We start from the raw sequence: 20,188 nt of genomic DNA, 5'->3' as shown, positions 1-20,188 counted from the left end.
CATGATGTGACCATGATGAATATTGTCTTTTTTCTACTATGTAGTTTTTGACTTGGATGGGCAACCACTAAGATAACCGACTCATCGCATCCACCGCCATCGCGAGTCATCCCACCACATCAACCATTGTGCTATTGGCAGAGATGAGGACACCAAACCTGTCCCAACCTCCGCAAAAACGCGCCGTTGTCTCTTCCTTCATCTTCAAATTCCCAGATGAAGGACGGAAAAAGCCTCAAGTCGCGCTGTTCCGGCGCAGTGACAAAGTGAGGACATATCGGTGGGTATCCATGATCCCCGCATCCAAAGCACCAGCACAACCATCTAACAATCAAAGCCGCCACCTAGCACCGATTTCTGGAAGCATCGACCCCAATGAATCTCCCCTCGAAGCAGCATGGCGTGAACTCTCCGAAGAAACCTCCCTCAACTGCACCTCGCTCTCCCATTGGCGCACCGGCAAGCCATTCTCCTTCACAGACCCCTCCGTTAACCGCGAATGGAGTATCCATCCCTTTGCCTTCCGCCTAAAAAATACCGGCGAAGGAGAATTAGGCGAAAAAGCAATCAAAATCGATTGGGAACACGAAGGCTGGCAATGGTTCGACCCGGATAGCATAGTCGACAATGAAGAGTTCGGGGGCGTGCCGCGGCTGCATGAGAGTCTGCGCCGGATATGGTTCGAGGGCGAGATGAATGAGCGTGCGGCCGAGGTGCTGTCGGCGGGACTAGACCGATTGCAGATGGACCATCAGAGCGGATCCCAAGAGTTGACGGCGATTGCATTGGGCGTGTTTCGGGATATTGTCGTGCAAACGCGTAATGGACTTGATGATGACTGGTGGGCGATGGTACGTATGGCTGCGTGGCATCTGGGAAAGAATGGCCGCGAGAGCATGGGGACTTCAATCACAAACGCACTCATTTCAATCTTGAGTGACATGGATGGTATCTGGCAGCAGCAAACGAGCGAGGAAGCGAAATGGGACCGTATACTTGGGGCAATTGACCACCATATTAGTGAGCGCAAGTGCCGAGCGAAGAAGATAAAAGACGCTTTTGTCTCGTATCTACAGTCGGCTTTTCCCTCATCGGATGATCATCAACAGAAGAACAGACTTGTTATTATGACTGTCTCCGCTAGTTCCACAATACGAGACAGCATCCTAGACGCCTTTGGTGCTATAGGGAATGTGAAAGCCCTTGAGCTTCGCGTCCTCGAATCCCGGCCTCTATACGAGGGAGTCACTGTCGCATCCTCCCTATACTCCCAGTTCAAATCCCAATTCCCAACATCACTACAGAACAAAACCCTCGAAATCAAAATCTATACCGACGCATCCGTCGCCCTCGCCGCAACAGATGTCGATTTCCTCCTGATAGGCGCAGATCGCATTTCCACTACAAAAGGCATCAGTAACAAAATTGGCTCTTTACCCGCTGTCCTGAGCGCAAAGCACGTTCAGCCCTCCATCAAGGTACTCGTGCTAAGCGACCTGGAGAAAATCGAAGGACTAAATGGGGAGGAGTCGCAATCATCACAGGAGGATAATGACCCGATGGAGATTGTGGATGGATGGAACAGTCAAGGCGTCAAGGGTCTTCCAGTCTTGGAAGACGGCATCAATGCAAGCAAGTCTGGGGATAGCAATGCTCGCGTGCAAGTCAAGAATATCTACTTTGAATGGGTTCCGTTGGCGCTCGTGGAAGCTTTGGTTTGTGAGCAAGGTGTGCTGAATAAGGACAGCATTCGGGACCAGTCACTGCGACTGGGAGGGAGGATAAATCGGTATTTTGGTGGATTATAGATCGGAACCGAACTTCCAAAGCATACACTAGTGGTAAATGAACGTCAAAATAAGTCTCCCATGGTTAGAAATGTTATTTCCGTCTCGTCCCTTCCAATAACGAATTTCATCCTATAAAGCGCGAATAAAGCATATAGCACCGGAGAAGATCGATTATATTGGTCTAACCACCCGTTTCGTGGTGGTGGATTTTTTAATCCTTTTACTTGTCTTTAGGGTGACATGCTCCAACCCCTAATGCCAGAATATCTTTGCCAACAACATAGTAATTTCACAGACAGCTGTCACTTATGTTTCCCTTTAGACCAGCGGCCAAAGCTTTTGTGCCTGAAAGGGCTCAAATGATCTGTCAGATGGTTGGCAGGAAACGACCTTGACAACATTTCATTATCCTTTCTATGTCCATTATTCGTCTAAGAGCGCAGTCCACCGTTCTTGCAAGTATATCCAAAGCAACATCCGTCTTCGGACCCGAGCCGGCTACATAGAAATTCCTCGGCCACCCACGAACGTGATTGGAAGCAAGCTCAAACTTTGTATCCTGCTCCTCATCAACAAAAGCACTCCCAGAGACCACGAAAGTGGATGAAATCGCCCCGAGTCAGACCCAACCCCAACCCACAGAACGACGGAAAGTTGTTGAGGGTCTAAAACATCTGTTTTACCTCCTCAAAGTTTGCATCAAGTCTCATAACATCCAATCTGAGGATGCAAGTGTCTGTCGGCATTTCTGAAGTCAAATCATCAAGTCTGCAAGGGATGCCCAGATACATTCCAGTTGCAGGTCCTGCAATTGTGACCATTGGAGATCTGCTGCTGCAAGGCGACGGATGAGTGATGGGCCCTCTTCCTCACTTTGGCCTTTAAAATGCAGTGTATGAAGTGTAAGAGCGTGAAGTGACATGTTGAATGTCCAATCACGAACCATGTCAAACTCAAAGTGTATAGCGCAGTTCCAGCTCTTTGAGATGCTGGCCAAGTGCAATGAACTGGGCCTTGTCTGACAATTGTAGCCGTTGAGGGACTGGATGATTGTATATCGACAGCCCATAAAATTCACTGTAAGTGCAGTGACAGGAAGACTAGTCCTCGTAGCAATGTTTAGAAGAGCTGTAATTGAGTCTGTTGGTCTGAAATTGGTATCATGATCTCTGAGCTCGGTGTAAACAGCGTAGATCTCAAATGACTCGCAGTTGATCAGTTGGCAGAGAATGTACTGTAACTTTCGCAGTGGGGTGTTCTTGGAGGTTGATGAGATGATGACCAGCTGAATGGCGATGATGACAGAATCTTTGACGTGCTAAGAAGGCGAGGCTACTTGTTTACACTTCACCGGAATATATCTTTGAAGTCATGCGGGAAAAAAGTCACATAGATCGAATAAATCATGTCCATAAATTGAAACAAACGCTGCGCTAAACCCAATATCAAAATAAACACAGACGAGGTGGTATTAGAAAACAGACAAAAATACTCCAAACACCAACAGACCTCGAACCGTATAAACGCCAGACTATATGACAGACAGAAAGCAAAAGGCATCAAGTATCATCAGTAATCTTAACAGTCGCGAACACGAGCCTGGCGCTTGGCGGTTCCGATATGTGTGTTGTGCACCTTCGTGGCGAACTTGAGACTGGTTAGGGTCTCGGCGAGGTGTGTCTGCAACGGGCTGACCATGACGAACATGAGGGTCTTGGAATTGCCTCCGAGGGAGAATTGCAAGAGGTACGTAAGCTATAGTCATCAAGTTAGTGTAAAGCCACCAGAATGCGGGGAAATGAATTACACGTACCTTGCTGTTCCGGTAGGGAATGTGTCCACCTTCTTTCCCTTGTCCCAGAGCGGCAATCACATCTCCTAGACAGCTCAAGCTGCGGTTGATATTCTGCGTCTCCTTCAATCTCTCGCCGGTAGCTCCGCTATGGCTCAGGCGTTCACTGCCTGCCAAGTCTACCAGGTTGAGAGTACCCTCACTGCGCTCGCCCGTAATGTGGTTCTCCCCAATGAGCTTGAGAATGAACACGGAGTGAGACCGCGAGGAGCGCTCGTTGGCTTTCGTGGCCGCAACCGAACGGTTGGCAGCGGCTCGCTTGAGAATTGTCTCAACCATCTCGGGAGACTCTAAGCGGACGGTGTTGACATCAGTGATGATGGTCTTGCCACGCTGCATGTCGTGGCGGATCTCGTGCTTCTTCTTGTCCAGGTCGTCGGCACTGCCAAGTAGGTCGTTCAGGTTTTCGTTGTAGACTTCGACAAAGTTGCCTTCCATGGTGTACATCCAGCCCTTCTCCTCAAGGCCTTGGGCCGTCTCGTAAATTTGGTGAACTGCCCGAGGAATCATTCCATCAAGAGAGGACATTGTGTAAGTCTTTCCACTACCAGTTTGACCGTAACAGAAGATGCACACATTGTATCCGTCCAGGGCACTCTGCACCAGCTGGCTGATCTCATCGAAAACCTCCCCGTTCGCTGTCGATGGGCTAAACACACGGTCGAAAGCGAAGTTGTTGTTCTTCCTAGAAACAGCTCCCAGGCTGCTCTTTTCCTCCGGGCCCAGGACATTTATCTCCTTCGACTCGTCTGACTGGTCGGGATATCCGATTTGGGCGATGTCGGTCTCGGGTTCGCTCTCCAGCGAGGGCCGGACTCGACAGAATACCCGAATATTGCCCTTGAGTTCCTGAACCTGGTTGTGTAGCTTCCGACGGAGTGTCTCTTCCTTCCGCAGCTTGTCTTTCGCTTCATTGGTTTCGGCCAGGGCATCGATCATTTGCTGGTTCAAGCGCTCGAATGACGCGGATTGTTCCTCCCGTCCGGATTCGAGGAATTCAATTCTAGCCTTCAACGCGCGGATGGACGATTCAAGAGTAATGCTGTTGCCGCTTGCAGTGTCGAGGTTCTGGCGAAGGTCTTGGTTATTCTTCCGCTCTCGCTCGAGATTGTCGCGCAATGTTTGCAAGTCGTCCTGCAGTGTTCGGATTTCTCGATCTTTCTTCTCAACTTCGATTTGCACCCGTTGCGCATCGAAGGCTGTTTGGGAGTTGAGTTGGCTAAGCTCTCGTTGTCGCGCAGCTCTCTCGTCCTCCAAGTCGCGCTCGAACCGGCGCTTAAGTTCGCGAATCTCGTCCTCTTGCTGAGCGCTTAATGCTTCCAACTGTTCCTTACTCTCTTCTTTTGCGTTATCCAGTTCGATACGCTGCCGTTTATTCATGCGTTCCAGTTCGATTTCGTGCTCTTCCTGCGTTTCTTTTAGGACGTTCTCCATCGTTTCCAATCGAGATTTAGCCGTCTCGAGTTCCACGCGTAGGTTGAGGTTCTTGTCCGACAATTGATCCTTGGATGTTTCTAATTCGTTCACTGCAGAGATTTTTTTATTAGACTTGCTTTCCGCGTTGATCGCAGGCCGCTTCACCTACCTCGTGTTTTGTACAGCTCAACAGTTTCTTTTAGACCAAAACTATCCTGCCCGGCTTTGCCAACCTGGGTCATGAAGGTATTCATCAACTCCTCTATATGTTTCTCTCGACGTTCTAGGTCCCATCCGGCATCTGTAAAGTTGTTAAACGCTTTGACCGTTGAATCTTTTGAAAGGAAGGGAATAATGGGTGACGGGTGTCTCTTGGAGGAATTCTTGGGAGGGGATAGGGGCCTATTTGGGAGGGATTTGACTGGGGTAGACATGGGGAGCTTTGATGGCGATGGTTTCTTGGGTCCATCTTGCACGGTTTGGCGGCATAGGGGTCCAGAGGTTGGTTGGTCCAAGGTCAATTGCTCCATGACGGTGCATATGGAAGACTCGCGCCGGCAAGACTCAGTGGTAGTGTTTCTCATATCCGGCAGAGATGCCTGATTTCTGACGTAGCTCCACGAGTCGTTCCTGTACACGCCTGGGAATGACCGTCCTGGGGGAGAGAATGTGGAATGGGGGAATAACTGGTGGGATTGTCGCCTACCCTTTCGTTTACCTAGAACACTTCCAGCGGGTTCTTCTTCATCATGGGTATCCAAGGACGTAGCGGGTCTGGGAATCGAGGGGCCGGTGTGTTTTCGGGGACCACTGAGGGCCGAATGTGGTCGAGCTGGTTGTCGTGTGGTAGCGGCAATTCGCGACGAGGCTCTAGTGGAAGTGGCGGGAGCTGCGGCGGACTTTGCCCTGGTGTGTGCGCGGGTGGTAACGCCGGTCTTCGATGTGGCCGTTCTCCCGGGTCCGATTTTTTGGGTTTCAGGGGCCTGCGTGGTGCTTTTCGAGCGAGATAGTTCTGTTGCGCGTCCTCCTGTCAGCCCTGTCAGTCCACAAAGTATACCTCGTTCCTATCGCGTTTGTTCATCGTACGTGGTAGAGTAGAGGGCTGTTTGGCGATTGTGCCGGGCTGCATGAGACCCGAACGGGAGTTGGCGAAGGCCGGGTTGGCCTCCTTCAATCCTCCGGGAACGCGAGCGCGTGTCGGCGCCTTGGAGCGCACCTGCGTATTGTGAGTCGAATGAGACCATGTACGACCTTGCATCCAGCGGGAATTACCATATTCTCGTCGTTCATGATGGGGACGTCTGTTTAGTCGGGTAGCTTCGTCGATGGGCTGCGGAGAGGGTTGAAGTAGATAGATAAGAAGTTAGAAAAAGAGAGAGATTAATCCAAGCGCTCCAAATAGGACTAAACCGTCTCAAACCGCTGCACCGTTACCACCACTGCTGCGTTGTGTCGTTGTTCTGCTGTGTTTGTGGTTTCTGGAGGGACCAAAACAAACGTAAACAAACGGAGCTGACTCAGCGGACCTGGCGGGGCAGCGCTATGCCATATGAGGTTAGCGGTATTTATTACAACCTTGAATACACGATGATACAGGTACGTCCTCTATGCTGAAGAACTGAGCAGAGCTGCCTTCAATTATGGACAATAGCCTAATTCAATTGCTATAATGATTAAAGAATAACTCTTCAAGTATGCTACAGGATCAGTCTCATCTGCAACTGTCCTGAAACGGAGGTGTAATTCCGGGTGCGGGTGCTCCCAGACCGACCTCCCGCAGCGCAATCGTCGGAGCTAGAATAACAGCTTAACCTCGCTCTCTCAACGTGGTCTCTCTTCCTCTCCTCTTTTCTATCGCTGATCCTTTATTCTCCTGTTGTGCTCCTTTTCTCTTATACAACTGCAGAGTCATGTCTGGTCGTTTTGTCCGTTCCTCCAAATACCGTACGCTCTTCCCCTCGTGCCCCCTCAAAACACCCGCAATCGGGAATCTGACAGGTAGTATCAACCAGGTCACGTCTTCGGGCGGCCGACAAAGAAGGTATGCCAATTGCTCTCTCCCCATTATTGAACTCGTCATTCTAACAAGGGCAGGAACAATGCTACGATAATCTTCGAGTCTCCGCGAATGCCTTCGATACGAACCTGGTCAAGGTGCGCTCCGCCCTCCGTTGAACCAACCCCCTGATCTCGCGAACGTACGCGATCTGACGCCTAACACTAGGTCAACCCTCGCTATCTGTCCGTAAACTGGGAAGCCGGTGGTGGTGGTGCTTTTGCTGTCATTCCTCTCCATGAGCGTGGCAAATTGCCCGAGAGAATCCCCCTATTCCGCGGTCATACCGCTGTGGTACTGGACACCGATTGGTGAGCTTTGCTGGATGCGATAAGGGAAGCAGGATGAGGAAATAACCGGGATTAGGAACCCTTTCAACGATGAGTTGCTTGCATCCGGTTCTGATGACGGAAAGGTAAGTATCTTGATGGACATGCGCTCTGCGGAAGAAGCTGACCCGTTGTCCTAGATCTGTCTCTGGCGAGTACCTGAGAACTTCACTATCCGGCCTGATATCGAGCCGGACCAAATCCAAGATGTTACCCCCGTGGGTAAGCTGAGTGGTCATCCCAAGTGAGTTTCTCTTTAATCAACCAATGTCTTCGAGGCTGACGGTCCGTTCATCTCCCCATTATAGAAAAGTCGGATACACGACCTTCAACCCCGCTGCGGAGAACATTTTGGCGACAGCCTCAGGCGACTTCACAGTGAAAATCTGGGATATTGAGGCCGGTGCTGCCAAGTTGACCTTGAAGCTGGGCGACATGGTGCAATCGCAGTCGTGGAGCGCCAACGGTTCCCTCCTCACGACCACCTCGCGTGATAAGAAGCTGCGGATATGGGATACCCGCCAGGAACGCCCTGCATATGAGACACAAGGACACTCGGGGGCTAAGAACAGTCGTGTCGTGTGGCTGGGTGAGCGCGACCGGATCGCGACCACCGGTTTCTCCAAGATGAGTGACCGCCAGCTGGCACTGTGGGATATCCGTGCTCCTCGCGAGCCCATCACCGGATTTAAGACGCTGGACTCGATATCCGGTGTGTGCATGCCGTTCTGGGATGAGGGCACGCAAATGTTGTACCTGGCCGGCAGAGGGTAAGTCTCGACTTTTTCAAATGGGGCCACGGGTGCAGAGTTAACCAATCCGTAGTGACGGAAACATCCGATACTTTGAGCTGGAGAACGACAAGTTTGAGTTCCTCTCTGAATACAAATCGGGTGATCCTCAGCGTGGTATTGCTTTTATGCCCAAGCGTGGTGTCAACGCCCACGAAAACGAAGTCGCCCGAGCCTACAAGACTGTCAACGACAATTATATCGAACCCATCTCCTTCATCGTCCCCCGTCGGTCAGAGAACTTCCAGGATGACATCTACCCCCCTACTGTTGGTCTTACCCCTGCCATGGGTGCCGCAGACTGGCTCGCCGGCAAGGAGGCCCTTCCCCCCAAGATCTCCATGGCCAGCCTGTACGAAGGCGAGGGCCTGAAGGAGGTTACTGGTGTGGAAGACAAACCCACCACGACCGTTGGATCGTCCGACGCCAAGCCGGAGCCCGAGCCTGAACCTCAGCCTAAGCCTACGCCACCATCGCCCGTCAAGGCTCCTGAACCGGCTCCCGAGCCCACTCCTATTGTGAAGCCGGCGCCATCTATGAAGGAGCAGGGTGCATCCATGGCCGCCATGGTGAACAAGTTCGCCGACTCGGAAGAGGACCGCGAGCCAGTGAACGAGGACTCGAGCTTCGACGAAGTACCCAAGCCAGTTGAGCGTCCTTCTCGTTCTGCAACGGAGGTTGAATCGCCGTCCGTCAAGTCCAGCCCATGGCACCTGAAAGAGGAGCCTAAGTCGCGACAGTCTCCTGTCCAGGTAAGGCTCTTACTTCTTTCGAGGTTAGTAGTAATATGAACTAACGCCCTTTAGACCCCCACCGCGGCATCGACACCCGTCTCCGGAGAATCAACCCTGACCGCTACCGCCACCGTCGCGGCTGATACCGTGACACGCGAAATCAGTGAGATTAAATCTCTGATTGCGGCACAGACCAAGACCATCGCATCGCAGGCAGACCAGGTCCAAACATTGACTGCGGAGATTGAGTCCCTCAAGGCCAAGCTGGGCTAGCCTGGGTTTTGTACTTGTTGCTACGTAGCTCTGCCATTTTTTATACGCCTTCTTCCTATTTCCTAATACTTTTGCTTGTTGAGCCTGCACAAAAGAATCGTTGGTCCTGTCTCTCGTTTTGTTTGTAGCCTGGATGTCTGTATATTGGTTGATATCAATTGGGCTAGATAGATGGTTGCAATTCATTACTGTAGTATATGTGGCTTGTTTTTGACTACAAATAGATTTCAATCTCTTGGAACCATAAAAGCTGATCTCGTCAAACAATTTAGCGTTGAAATACTAACTACGACAGCCAGCTATACCGCACATTTTGTGCTGAATCCATCTCATCGTTCACTCACCCCAATGCCTCTCCCAACCACGTCGACCAAAAGGAGCAATCAGAAGCATTGAAGAATAGCTCCCCTCGCTTCTGTCTGGAAAGACCCTTTTTCCCCAGTGCCGGTGGAGAGAGCTGCATGGAAAAGTATTGCAGAGAAAAAAAGCCCGCCGGGACTACCATGCTCAAATCACGGATGTGAAGAGAAGTAATCCTGATCACGACTTCAGTCCCGACTGTGAGCAGTTACCGGGGCTAGTCCCCTGTCATGCAGAATGCAGTGAGCTGGACCATTACCATTCAATGCTTTTCATCAGTCAGGAAGAAAACTAAAGAGATGGGAACGGATCATGCGCATGGTTGAGTTTGATCCCGTCTCCGCGGTGTGCAGGGAGAGATGCTGGGAATTTCGATTATTCCGTCGAAGAGATTGCCTTACAGCCGTGGCGTGAGGTAAGTGAAAGGTGATAGATAAGTTGGTAATTGCATATGGGAAGTGAATTGAAGACCTGATGTTTATCAGATTTGGATATGCCGTGGGAAGATAAAGTGGCGTAGTTATAGCTTGGATATCAACTCCAGTTGTTAAGGAATATCAGCAATGCGTCTTGTAAAGCTTAGCTCAGGATCTGTATGTAGCTTGGTACGTGTCATTTCACTTAAAAGTAGCTGCCATATCACCTTAATACCAGTACTTTCAGGTCCTCAAAGCAGCATAACATGGCAGCAGAAAACTCGCCTCACACACTCTTATCTATGCTAGCAACTGAATCATGGAGATACGATGATGAGAAATGTTTATCGAATTCCGCCCTGATGGCACAGGCCAGGCACATATGCCAAGGCGGCGGAGGTGTTGAGTGATTTCTGGTTGAAGGGAGATGATCATATAGAGAAGATGAGGGAGGCGTTGATTCCTCAGCTTGGGTTGCATCTTAGGTCGGCCGGATGCTATTGGCGATGAGGTTGTTATTTTGGTGGCGAAGCCGTTTCCGAACTGAGTTAGGGCTATTTATTTTGTACAGTGTACAGTACTGGGATATCAACTTGTCGAATGGAAAGACCGACCTCTATATGCTTTATATTCTCTTATATCTCATAGATACATCAAAGACGCCCGCAAGAAATCTATGTACTCAAGCCCACCTCTCCCCCTCCCTCTCCTTTTCAACCCTCGTCGCCCTCGCACTATCACTCTCCTCATCCTCATACTTATAACTTAACCTCCTCCCGCCAACCAACGCAGAAGACCGATCCTGCCGACTCTCCCGTCGACGACTAGATCTGTGGTAATCACGATCACGATCGCGCTCTTTATCGCGATCTCGGCCACGGTCACGGTCACGGTCTCGGTGGCTGTGGCGGTGGCTAGTGCCATTACCATTAGTATTATTTTCAGCTGCTTCGCGGCGCTGCTGTTCTTTCATGAGGCGTTCGCGGTTGCGCGCTTCGCGTTCGAGAGTTATGGGGTCTTTTTCGGGGGCGGTTGTTGAGGTGGAGGGGGGTTGTTTTAAAGAGGCGCGGTCGCGGTCGTCTTCGTGGGTGCGTTTTTGGCGTCGGGAGTGGTGGCGGGTGGAGTAGTCGCTGTCGGGGGAGGCGGTCCGGTCGCGGCGGGAGCGTTTTCTGTCTCGTTCACGCTCGCGGTCACGGCCCTTTTCTCGGTCCCTGTAGCGTTCGCGATCACGATCACGATCACGGTCACGATCTCTTTCGCGGTGTCGATCGCGGTCTCGCTCTCGCTCGCGGTCCCGGCGGTCTCTGCGCCGAGCATCACGGTCTCGTTCCCGCTCTTCCTCTCGACGGCTGGAACGATCCTTCCCGGAGCGATGGCTGCGACTAGAACCCTCGGCAGCTTCACCAATCAATCTCTCCTCCGCAATGACAGAGAGACGATCAACATCACGATCGCCATCGCGACTAGGACTCCTGGTGCGGCTTCGATGATGATGCGAGCGATGAGAGCGACGTCCACTTCGCCGTTCCTTGTCTCTGTCGCGGCGATGGGACCTCCGCGATGATTCAAGGGAAGGCGAGCGAGTGCGATGGCCGTCTTCCGCTAATGACTGCTCATCGTACTTATCCTCTCGACGGGATCGTTGTTTTCGTTCGCGTCTCCGTTCGTACTCATCGGCGCTGTCATGGGCGCTTGGTGAGCGGTATCGGTGACGACGGCCATCTTTGTGACGAGACGGGGACCGGGATCGCGATGCGGATCTAGCCCTAGATCTTGACCTTGAGCGGCGGTCATCGTCTTCTCGTGGCTCTATTGGGGTTCCGCTTTTAACACATTAGTATCATTATCGCACAAAAAAAGGCGTACATGAAGAGCCCACCTTTGAGTACCTTCAGAAGGTCTGCTGGCGGGAACCGATGCTCGCCCTTGGTATCGTTGACGCAACACACTAGTATTAGGTAGGCCTTCTCTCATAGCTCTAGGTGCGGCCGGAGCACCTTCAACACCCTGTCCTGGCATGGGTCCAGGAACGAAAGGACCGCCAGGAAAACCACCTCCGCGACCTCCGGGGAATAGTCCACGCATGAACCCTCTACCAAATCCGGGTCCCATATGGGGACCAGGCATTCCAACTAAACCGGACATGGCAGCATTAGTCTGGTCCAGGCTATCAATTGTTGGTATACCTCGTGGTTGCGAGTCATCCTCTGCAAAACTGCCAGACGCATCAGGGACCTCTTCACCTGGCACTTTTTCTCCCATCGTTTCATCAGTCATCTCCTTTGATGCTGGGTCCTCGGGATCCTGCTGGCCGCTAGTGCCTTGTTCACCCTCTGGTTTATCTGCATCGGTACTGGCGTCCGCCGGGACTTCACCATCTTGAACCTCGGCGGGCACTGCCTGATTAAAGCTAGGGGAGTTAGGGTTCTGAAACGCGGCGTTAAGATAATTAGCATTCATGAAGCCCCCGCGGCCGCGGCCACCAGGAAAGAATCCACGACCACGGCCGCGGAAACCGCCTCTGCCGTAGCCGGGGCCATAGTACCCATTCGAGAAGTCTTGGTTAGGGAAGTAATTTGCGTTGGGTTGAGACATATTAAATCCGCCAAATCCAGAGGAGGGCCCATACTGCGAGCCCATACCATTTGCGAAAGCATTTGGATTGAATTTATCTTGGCCTCCATTCCACATATTGTTTTGAGAGCCGTCCCATCCCCCAGCATACATCCCCTGACCCGCGTCGAAGTTCATTCCCATATTCATGCCATTGTTCATGCCCATCCCGTAGCCTCCAAACATACCCTGGTTCGCGGCCATCGGGTCCATCGACATTCCAGACATTCCTGTAACATAAGTCAGTATCTGATTCTTGAAGTGCGATTGGGGATGTAGGCGGTGACATACCCATAGGGTTTTGATTAAACATGCCATTTGACATGAACTGCATGGGGTTGAAATCGCCACTGCCATTGAATGGCATATTGGGAAATCCTCCGGCAGGCATATTAAATCCCATGCCGGGGAACATTTGTTGCATTCCACTAGGTTGTGCATTATTTTCTTCAACAGATTGCGCCGCCGTGTCAGCAGCTTCATCGCCCTCCGCGGCGGTTTCGTCGGCCGCGTCGGCCTTTTCTAGCGTGCCGGTAGCATCATCCTCTTGCTCATTCTGTAGGAGTCGTTAGCGACCCGGAAAGTCAAAGGAAAATGTTTCAATTACCTGAGCTTGAGCATTCTCAGCAACCTCGGTATTTGCATCAGGTACAGGTTCTTCGCCAGCCTCTACAGGCTGAGAATCTGCAGCGGGGTATTCTTCCGGCGGAACCCCCACAGCAGGCGCTACCTCCGGTTGTTCCTCAGCAGGGGCCTGTTCTTCGGGGAGAGCCGCAGCAGGTGTATCAGGAGCAGACGTAGCAGCAGGTTGCTCCGAAGGCGCCGGAGTTCCATCCACGGGAGCCTCAGCCGGCGCAGCAGGAGTGGCGGATTGGCGGTCCTTTTCGCGCTTCTTCTCTTCGGTACGCAGGAAGGCTTTGAGGGTAGTCCGGAGAGCTTTATTCGGTTTGCAGAGATCGGACGACAGGGGAGTATGTGCGCAAACGGGGCAGGTATCGGGCAAGGATGATTGGCCTAGACATCACCGTAGTCAGCAATTGTCCACACGCGAGCAAGTCTCGAAGTGCGGTAACTTACAAGTTTCACAAATGGCTTGCTCACAGCAAGGCAGCCGGAACGCATTAACCGCTAACTTGTTGCAAATCGCGCAGCGTAGCTTGAATGGAATCTCATCCTGAGTGAGAGTACTTTTGACCGTCAGCTTATCTTCCTGCTGAACTGGAGGAAATGAACCAAGATACAACTTCTCACGTACCTCGCGATATCCATCAAGCCCGAAGGCTGCTCTGCCGCCGCCATTGAGAAGATCGAAGCCGGTTCGAGTTGTCTCCCAACGGCCGCTTAGAAGAGAAAAAAGAGTAAAAGCTCACGAGGAAGAACCGACCAAGACGGGGGGGACAGCAGACATGACTGAAAATGCCATGAACCGAGCAAAGGCGTGTCCAGCCCGAGAACGCGAGCAGAAAACCGAGAGTGGAAGGAAGAGGCAGGCGTTTATTCTCGTTGAATTCGTTTGCTGTTAAAAAGACGTCGGATTCTGCCAAATTCGGCGATGCGGTCGGAGCGGAGGAACGTGGGGCCGGTGGGTGCAGTACTTGTATGTTGTAATCTACAAGGACGGAGTACACTGGTACACCGTACCATGCTCTTAAGAACTACCCTATTATACGGAGCATTACTGCAGTCGCAGTACTGACCGCCTGAATAGCCCACATACGACACGGCTTGCGCCTTTATCCTTTATTGCCAGGTAATCTACTGTCAAGCAGGCTATGCTACCTACCTGGGGTCGCCTCGCGGCATAGTAACAGACGCTGCCAGCAGGGTACAAAGTACTGTACAGCAACAGAACAAATACGCAGAGTAATATGGGTGTTTAGCATCACCCCGGGTCCAACGGCTGGACCGACAGCATCCGGGCATACATGACACCCCTGTGCGGCATATGAATGGGCAAAACACGACGCATGTCAGATTAGATCAAGTTATGGACCCTCATCGACAGTCGCGTCGTAGCGCAAAAGAACCAAAGACCGGACGGCGATACCAAGGGGTCTCTGCTCGACGCGATCTCTGGTGACAGTCTCGGGGCTCTTGGTATCATCATCCACGTGTGATATTGTCGATCTATGTTTAAAGTGAAGGATCAGGGGAAGGAATGAATAAGGCAGAGGATGAATAGAGAGTGATAAACAATGGACTCGCCAGAAGATTGGAGGCCATTTTGGTATGCAGGTAGGCATACATATTCCGGAGTAGACATGAATAAATAGACGGAGTACGGAGTAGATGACTAGAGTGGCAGTATGAAAGAGCCTCACAACAAGCAACAAGTCAGGATGGAGTGAAGAATAAGCAAGATAGTGAAGAGCATAGTAAAAAACCTCTATATAGCACTCAAAGAGCTGGTGAAGCATTCCCCGGACCAGGATCAGAAGAGCAAATAGTCATGATCGAATCATCCACACAAACGAGAAAAAAAATATTTTTAGCGTTTGGCGCAGGGTTAAAAAGGGCCGCTGCTGCCCGCTCTGCCGCCCGGACTTTTTGCTTCCTTCGGTCTTGCTTCCACGCACCTCTACGCTAAATATTGCCACGCGCTATTCGCGATCCATAACATCGCCGTCAGCGTCATCGCGACTGCGGTTTTCGATCTACTGCGATTTATCAGAGTAGTCTCTGTTCACTGTGCGATGCTCTAATTATTCTCTTATTCTCCTTGTCTCTGGACTCTTTGTTTGTTTCCCTATATAATCTACAAGGTATATCAACGTTGTCAACCTGCCAACTGCCGTTGCTTCTTATTGTTAACGCCGAATCCCCCAGCGATGACAGACCAGGATAATTCCTACAGACCTCGATCCCCCGATTTCTCCTCCTTCCAATCCAACTTCCCTCCCCCAGCGGCCAGCAGTCCCAGCTATCAATTCACTCCGCTGGCCCACCACGCCTCCTACGACGCCTCCCCGTTCTTCACCCCGCAATACCACCAGCGGCCGGCCGCTGCACAGCAATACGTGCCTCCGTTCTCCCCCAGTTACCCTGCACAGGATTTCGATATGGCCCGGAGATCATCTCGCATCGCGCGCGCAACCGAAGCCGACCCCGCGCCTGAATCAAAATACCTCGAGGAGCCCAGTGAGCCTGAGGCGCCAGAAGAGGTGGCTGAGTATGAACCGGAACCCAAGCCTGAGCCCGAGGAGCCTGAGCTGCCGATCAAGGAGGAGGTCAAGTCACGTCTCGGGGAGGGGATAGAGGTTAAGACCAAGTTTCCGGTGGCGCGCATCAAGCGCATCATGCAGGCGGATGAGGATGTCGGGAAGGTTGCGCAGGTTACCCCGATTGCAGTGTGTACGTCTTCCCCAAATCTTTACTTCCAAGCTTAAGGAACAAGTACTAACTACCAACAGCCAAAGCATTGGAACTTTTCATGATCTCCCTCGTCACCAAGGCCGCCAAAGAAGCCAAAGACCGCAATTCCAAACGCGTCACTGCGTCACATTTGAAACACGCCGTTGCCAAAGACGAGGTTCTAGACTTTCTGGCAGACATAATCGCCAAGGTCCCGGACCAACCCAGTCGGAAACAGGATGATGACGGAAGTGATCAGAACGAGGGGAAACGAAAGCGCGGAGGCCGACGACCGAAAGAAGATAATAGTGACTAGACCCTGGTGGTTCTGTTTGTTTGGATTCTTGCGCGGTGTTAGTTCCGTGACGTCTTTCCTTTTTGTTTTATTCTATCTGTGGATGACTTGATGGGCTTCTTTAGACTGGATAGGAAAGCGGGCGCATCTTCATGTTATTATGTTTGGCGTTGTGGTGGACATGGTTGGGTTGCATCTTTCCATGTGAATATCCGTATACGTTTTTTTTTTTTTTTTTTTTTTTGGGAGGATTGGTTGGACCTCAGATGTTTGGTAATTGAATAATCTTCTATTCTATTTGCTTAATTGTAGTTGTAATTGTACACCGTACTGTACTCTGTACTGTGGTAGGAACAGCCTTATACTCCGTTGTTGATAATCGGTCTTGGCGCGTTTCCCCCGACTATCTTCCCCTCCGCTTGACCACCTCGACTGGCTCATGGACAAGCAATAATATGCTGTCCTTTGAATCATGGATTTTGTGCGTTCTATACCCCCATCTCTTCTTCTACTTCTGGCTCTGGCTAATAGAGAATAACAGTGGTCTCGTCTCATCGGCGGCTCCCGTTCGCTAACCTCCAAGAGCTTCCGCGCAACATCACCAACTGAGCGATTGACAGCTTTCAAACGAACCTGCAATAGTCTTCAGGTAAGATTCGCTCATCGCCAACTCACCAAATCCAAAAACGTCAGTCAGATTTAACTGACGTGGCGCAGCAAATCTGGCGCTCCAGCAACACCCCTATCGACCAACAATCCACAACCACCCACGCCCGCAATTGCATCGAACGCCTAAACTCCGTCCTCAGCGATGAATCACGCGGCCCAGCACCTCACCCCTGTCTTCAATACGCCTCCTCCTCCCAAATCTTCGTAACAGTCACCAAACTCGCGCTCTCTAGTTACGACGACAACACGCTCCGCTGCGCGGCTGTCTTCTTCAACACCCTGATTGATGCGGAGGTCGATGGCGTCGTTGATAATCGACTGTTCGCGAGGGCGTTGGTGGATCTGGTGAGGAGGGCGGATAAGCATTCGGAGGATGTGGAGGGCAGGCTTGTGGAGTTGTTGTTTGGGGTTGCGAATAATATTCGATTACAGCCAGGTATTCTGCCGGCTTGGTTTGCGCCTAGAAATGAGGGATTAGATGGGCAGGAAGCTGGGGGTGGTGATGCTGGTGGGCAGCGGCAGAGTCTGAGTGGGAAGGAGTTTGCGGGGGCGACGAGGAAGGATGACTTTCCGTTATTTTATCTGCTGGTTGAGTATGTGCACCATGAGGGACGGGCGGGTGATTTTGCTCGTACGGGATTGCTTTATTTGATTGAGACGGCTTCGCGGTCGAAGCATCTGGAGCGGTGGTTGATTGAGAGTGATCTGGCGACTTTGATGGCTACTGGTTTGGGTGCACTCTACAGTCAGCTGGGCAGGTGAGATGATTTACAATGAGCTACGTAGCGGTCCTGGGGCTAACCCCTTGCAGTCTGTCATTCATTCCGCCTGAGGAAAAGCCACCGCATATCATTGCTCTGTCGGATCATGCTGGGCAGGATACAGCTATTCCGCCCTACCTGGGCTCTCCTATGAGATCGTTCATGTCGTATCTCTTGTTTTGGCAGGATACGATTGACCATTGCAAGTCAGCAGAAGTCAACGGTACCCTTTTGGACCACTTTCAAATTCTGTTCTTGGAACAGCTATTGTATGTCATCAGGCGCCAAACATGTTGATCTCTGCTAACATTACAGATACCCATCTCTATTGGAGTCATCGGATGTCGAAGGAGGATCCACCGCCGCAGTTCTAACTTATCTTTACAGAATCCTGGAATCATTGGTACAAGATGATCTGGTTCACCGCATTCTTCACTTCCTACTCGCCTCGGACTCAGGCAAGGGGAGTGTGGACATGTCAGTCAGCAGACGGAAGTCACTGGACGTGTTGGCGGCATTTTCGGAGGAAGCAGCTAAGCCGTCACCATCATTGTTCAACCTGCGGGATCTTGCACTACTTGGCCTGCGGTCGTCGAACCGTCAAACTGTCCTGGCAACGCTACGTCTACTGACAGTCGTTCTCCAACGCCACCATCCTTTCACACGGTCTTTGATCCGAACTGTACCTGGCCAACCGGCCAAGCAGCGCACCGTCGGAGCATTGAACGCAGAGCTGGGGAATATGGTCTCGATGGCTACCTCCATCGTCAATGATCCCACCCTGGACGAGTCATATGACAACTACCTCAAAGATGCTTCGTGGATACTAGAGGCTCATTTATGCATCGCCCCGGCCGAAGCAAGCCCCAATGACCCTACAGCAGATCGACCACTTGAAATCCAACAAGGCGATGGTTTGATCCGCGAATTACTGAACTGCCTACGCGACTTCTTCACCAACAGTGTCGTGGTTAACCTGGCTCTAACCGAAGTCCTAATGAGCATCGCATCCTCACACCTCCTATCCCTCGATGGCTGGATCCTTGTCGACCCCTCCAAATACAACTACCCCGACCCATCAACCCCCACAACCGACGAAAACAAGAACATCCTGGACGAAATCCGCCTCGCATACGAAGAACCCACCTGGTCCTCCGAAGACACCCCAACCTTAACCTCCATCCTCCAACACCTCGTCCAACAAACCCAAGAATGGCGCAAAATCCTTCCCGACTTCGACATTCTCGTTGCAGCCCGTCGAGACCTCCTCCATCAAGAAGACGAGCCCGTCAACCCTGCCACAGACCCGCGCAACAGCACCAGCCGCCTTTCTACTGCTACTATTTGGGACTCTGATATGAACTTCGTTCGTGGTCGTGCTCGATCATCGCTTACCCGTGGACTAGGCAGTGTGTCTGCATCACCGCGCACTTCGACAAGTGCATTTGGTTCTCCGCATAGAGGGCGAGATCGGTCCTCTTCGCTAGCTAGACCTCTCGCGTCTCGTGAATCATCACTCGCTCGAACAGAGGAATTACGGAAACGATTATCTGCGCCATTCTTTCCATCCGCACCGGCGAATCCTGTGCCGAAACGTGATAATCTCCCAACAACAACAGAGGAACCGCAGGAGCAGGAACAAGAACACGATGATTCCGAAGAACAAAAACACGAAGACGAGGAAGAACAATCAGGACAACAAGGAGAAAGCAACGAAGACGAATCAGCTATTGTGGATGAGCCGGCCCCGTCTGCATCGCTGGGCCATGTCCTTACAAACGTGATTATTCTCTACGAGTTCTTGCTGGAACTCTCAGCTACGGTACAGGTTCGAGGGAGTTTATATGAGGAAGCGGGATTTCCGGGCATTGGAGTAGATATATCTGTTTGATAGTTTTGTTATTTAGTTTGGGATTGGATGGTACATATTATAGATAGTGAATATATCTTTGTAACTATAATCTTTCCCTCTCTTTTGATGAACATTCGAGCTTATTTATGTATAGAATACTCAATCGTTAACCCTCTGGATCCGTGATATTGATCTTGAGCCGTCCCTTAAACCCAGCGACCCTCTGTCAACCTTTCTCCACAGCGAGTAAAGAGGGCTTCCTTTCGCTTCGAAGCTGGCCGAGACTATGTGTCTCAAGCATTATTCTATGGCGAGCATCGATCCTCCGAATTCCACGCTAGTTGTCAGAAAGCAGATGATTGGGTGGTCTTAGATACAGTCTGGCTAATCGTACAAGCTTTCGGGTTCGATACATAACGCACAAATGTAAACGTGATGCACCACGGCTAGAAAGCGTCTGTTCTCGTTCTTGGAAATCAGGGAATCCACAGCGCAGTACACAGTACTTGTCCGTGTATCTTCACCGCAGACATGCTCGGCCCGCCCAGCCAGTACAAGCACACCCGATTACCTGGGTCATTTATCGTGTCAGAGATTAGCAAAAGTATCCGAGAATTGAGCAATTTAGAG

At 51.4% G+C, this 20,188-nt stretch overlaps 6 protein-coding genes across 6 annotated transcripts; 4 read left to right on the top strand and 2 right to left on the bottom strand.

Moving 5' to 3' along the window:
• Positions 1–143: 143 nt before the first annotated feature.
• ACHE_50526A (translation initiation factor eIF-2B subunit family protein) lies at positions 144–1,808 on the top strand (the record flags this gene model as incomplete). The annotated part of the gene is made up of 2 exons (XM_043280252.1): positions 144–280; positions 338–1,808. The coding sequence occupies 2 exons, from the start codon at positions 144–146 to the stop codon at positions 1,806–1,808; spliced, it is 1,608 nt and encodes a 535-aa protein (XP_043137850.1).
• Positions 1,809–3,368: 1,560 nt separating this feature from the next.
• KAR3 (putative kinesin family protein (KlpA)) lies at positions 3,369–6,348 on the bottom strand (the record flags this gene model as incomplete). The annotated part of the gene is made up of 6 exons (XM_043280251.1): positions 3,369–3,545; positions 3,604–5,168; positions 5,228–5,359; positions 5,765–6,070; positions 6,145–6,274; positions 6,331–6,348. 6 exons carry the CDS (start codon positions 6,346–6,348, stop codon positions 3,369–3,371), a joined length of 2,328 nt encoding a protein of 775 aa, XP_043137849.1.
• A 620-nt stretch (positions 6,349–6,968) lies between these two features.
• CRN1 (coronin) lies at positions 6,969–9,241 on the top strand (the record flags this gene model as incomplete). The annotated part of the gene is made up of 9 exons (XM_043280250.1): positions 6,969–7,002; positions 7,071–7,099; positions 7,153–7,212; positions 7,283–7,425; positions 7,481–7,529; positions 7,584–7,687; positions 7,752–8,213; positions 8,269–8,986; positions 9,041–9,241. The coding sequence occupies 9 exons, from the start codon at positions 6,969–6,971 to the stop codon at positions 9,239–9,241; spliced, it is 1,800 nt and encodes a 599-aa protein (XP_043137848.1).
• Positions 9,242–10,699: 1,458 nt separating this feature from the next.
• ACHE_50523S (uncharacterized protein) lies at positions 10,700–13,929 on the bottom strand (the record flags this gene model as incomplete). The annotated part of the gene is made up of 6 exons (XM_043280249.1): positions 10,700–11,840; positions 11,897–12,860; positions 12,922–13,186; positions 13,238–13,644; positions 13,708–13,817; positions 13,886–13,929. The coding sequence occupies 6 exons, from the start codon at positions 13,927–13,929 to the stop codon at positions 10,700–10,702; spliced, it is 2,931 nt and encodes a 976-aa protein (XP_043137847.1).
• A 1,529-nt stretch (positions 13,930–15,458) lies between these two features.
• On the top strand, positions 15,459–16,297 carry nctA (negative cofactor 2 transcription regulator complex subunit BUR6; the record flags this gene model as incomplete). Its single annotated transcript, XM_043280248.1, has 2 exons — positions 15,459–15,981; positions 16,041–16,297. The coding sequence occupies 2 exons, from the start codon at positions 15,459–15,461 to the stop codon at positions 16,295–16,297; spliced, it is 780 nt and encodes a 259-aa protein (XP_043137846.1).
• A 451-nt stretch (positions 16,298–16,748) lies between these two features.
• On the top strand, positions 16,749–19,597 carry ACHE_50521A (uncharacterized protein; the record flags this gene model as incomplete). Its single annotated transcript, XM_043280247.1, has 5 exons — positions 16,749–16,757; positions 16,818–16,925; positions 16,994–17,703; positions 17,757–17,975; positions 18,022–19,597. The coding sequence occupies 5 exons, from the start codon at positions 16,749–16,751 to the stop codon at positions 19,595–19,597; spliced, it is 2,622 nt and encodes an 873-aa protein (XP_043137845.1).
• Between the last annotated feature and the right edge of the window lie 591 nt (positions 19,598–20,188).

This window comes from Aspergillus chevalieri, chromosome 5 (assembly GCF_016861735.1).
Source record: "Aspergillus chevalieri M1 DNA, chromosome 5, nearly complete sequence".
Lineage (NCBI taxonomy): Eukaryota > Fungi > Ascomycota > Eurotiomycetes > Eurotiales > Aspergillaceae > Aspergillus > Aspergillus chevalieri.
Note: the sequence above shows the minus strand (reverse complement) of the source record. Positions and strands in the feature narration are given on the sequence as shown.